Raw genomic sequence first — 1,733 nt, 5'->3', positions numbered from 1 at the left:
CACTGTTGAAAATGTAATAAAAGCGTGTATTCAAAAGTGAAAAATTATTTTATTTGTTGTTTGGTAAATGTAAATTGCAGCTCTAAACGTCGCAATATTATTCATATCTTACTTATCAGGGGCCCGTTTCACAAAACTATCTTATGACTTAGATCTGTCTTAAGACCGAAAATTATCGTAAGATTGTACCGTAGCTGTTTCACAAAACTGTCATATCTTATGATAATCTTAAGATCTATCTTAATCTTAAGACAACCAGATACATGTCTTAAGACTAAAGTGAACATGGCGGCCGCCTATATTTTGGCTCAAAACAGAAGGAACTTAAGAAGAGAACGAGTATTTAGAGATAGGAACAACCCATTGGACTATATGACTGATGCAGATATCATTGATAAGTTCCGCCTTCCACGCCATTTAATTTTGAGTTTATGTGTAGAGCTTAATGCTCATCTAGCGCCTGATACTAGGAGGTCTCATGCTCTTCTTCCACCACTGCAAATCATGGTGGCACTCAGGTTTTATGCCAGTGGGAACTTTCAAACTGTCACTGGTGATCTTCATGGCATAAGCAAAGCTAGTGTTTCAAGAGTAGTAAATGCTGTATCATCAGCTCTAGTAACTTTGAGTTCCCATTATATAAAATTTCCACAAGACGATAGAAGTATTAATAACACCATACTTGGCTTTTCTCGCATTGCAAATTTTCCTAACGTCATTGGAGCGATAGATGGAACTCATATTCCAGTTAAAGCCCCGAAAAATGACGAGCATCTGTTTGTTAACAGAAAAAATTTTCATTCTATAAATGTAATGGCAGTTTGTGATTCCAGGACAAAATTTACTAGCATAGTTGCCAAGTGGCCTGGTTCATCACACGATGCTTTTGTGTGGACAAATTCAACACTTAGTGATCTTTTTGAAAATGGATATATTAGAAGAGGTTGGTTGCTTGGGGACAGTGCATACCCTCTGAAAAATTATCTGATGACACCAGTCCTTAACCCAAGCAATCTCCGTGAATTAGCTTACAACGATGCGCATGCTAAGACGAGAAACCCTATTGAAAGAAGCTTCGGAGTGCTTAAAATGCGCTTTCGCTGCATTGATCATTCTGTTGGAACGCTTCTGTTTCATCCAACAAAAGCATGTAGAATTGTGACTGCCTGTGTTGTTCTGCACAACTTGTGCACTGATCACAATGTTCCGGTGCCACAAGCACAAAATCCTGGGGCATATCAACTTAATCCACCAGATATCTACGTCTATCAAGGACCCAATAATGACGGAGCCGAGATCCGCCAAAGATTGATTCTCTCTAGATTTTAAGGTGGCACCACACAAAAAAACTGTGCATTCATGAAATATGGTGCCGTTTTCATTTTATGTATTTAGTAAGCATGGATTCGGAACCAAATACACATTAATATTTATTAGAAATATTTTGTTTATCTGTATATTATCCAACTGTTTGTGAAATGGGGAGGAGTGATAGAAGGTGATTTGGTTTTTATAAAATATTGGTAACTTTTATAAAAAGCGTTTGAAGTCCAATTTTCCAATGCTCATAGTAAAATAATAAAGTGTTCAAGTTATCGAGAACAAAAGTAAAATCCATCCATCTACAAGGTTGGTCCCTTGATCCACAACTTTCAAAATTAAAATTCTATTATGCAGCAGCTGCTTACATACAATAATTGTTATTAATTATACCCTCTATCAAATAATTTTTA

At 36.5% G+C, this 1,733-nt stretch overlaps 1 protein-coding gene across 1 annotated transcript; it reads left to right on the top strand.

Moving 5' to 3' along the window:
- Window positions 1-285: 285 nt before the first annotated feature.
- Window positions 286-1,329, top strand: LOC133194916 (putative nuclease HARBI1). Its single transcript, XM_061330815.1, has one exon. The coding sequence runs from the start codon at window positions 286-288 to the stop codon at window positions 1,327-1,329; it is 1,044 nt and encodes a 347-aa protein (XP_061186799.1).
- Window positions 1,330-1,733: the final 404 nt, after the last annotated feature.

Source organism: Saccostrea echinata, unplaced genomic scaffold (assembly GCF_033153115.1).
Source record: "Saccostrea echinata isolate AGI-Se365-2 ecotype Australia unplaced genomic scaffold, CSIRO_AGI_Sech_v1 ptg000029l, whole genome shotgun sequence".
Taxonomy (NCBI): domain Eukaryota; kingdom Metazoa; phylum Mollusca; class Bivalvia; order Ostreida; family Ostreidae; genus Saccostrea; species Saccostrea echinata.
Note: the sequence above shows the minus strand (reverse complement) of the source record. Positions and strands in the feature narration are given on the sequence as shown.

What these genes read in the sequence shown, in the direction of transcription:
- LOC133194916 (XM_061330815.1), top strand. Translation starts at nt 286, where the DNA reads ATGGCGGCCGCCTATATTTTGGCTCAAAACAGAAGGAACTTAAGAAGA.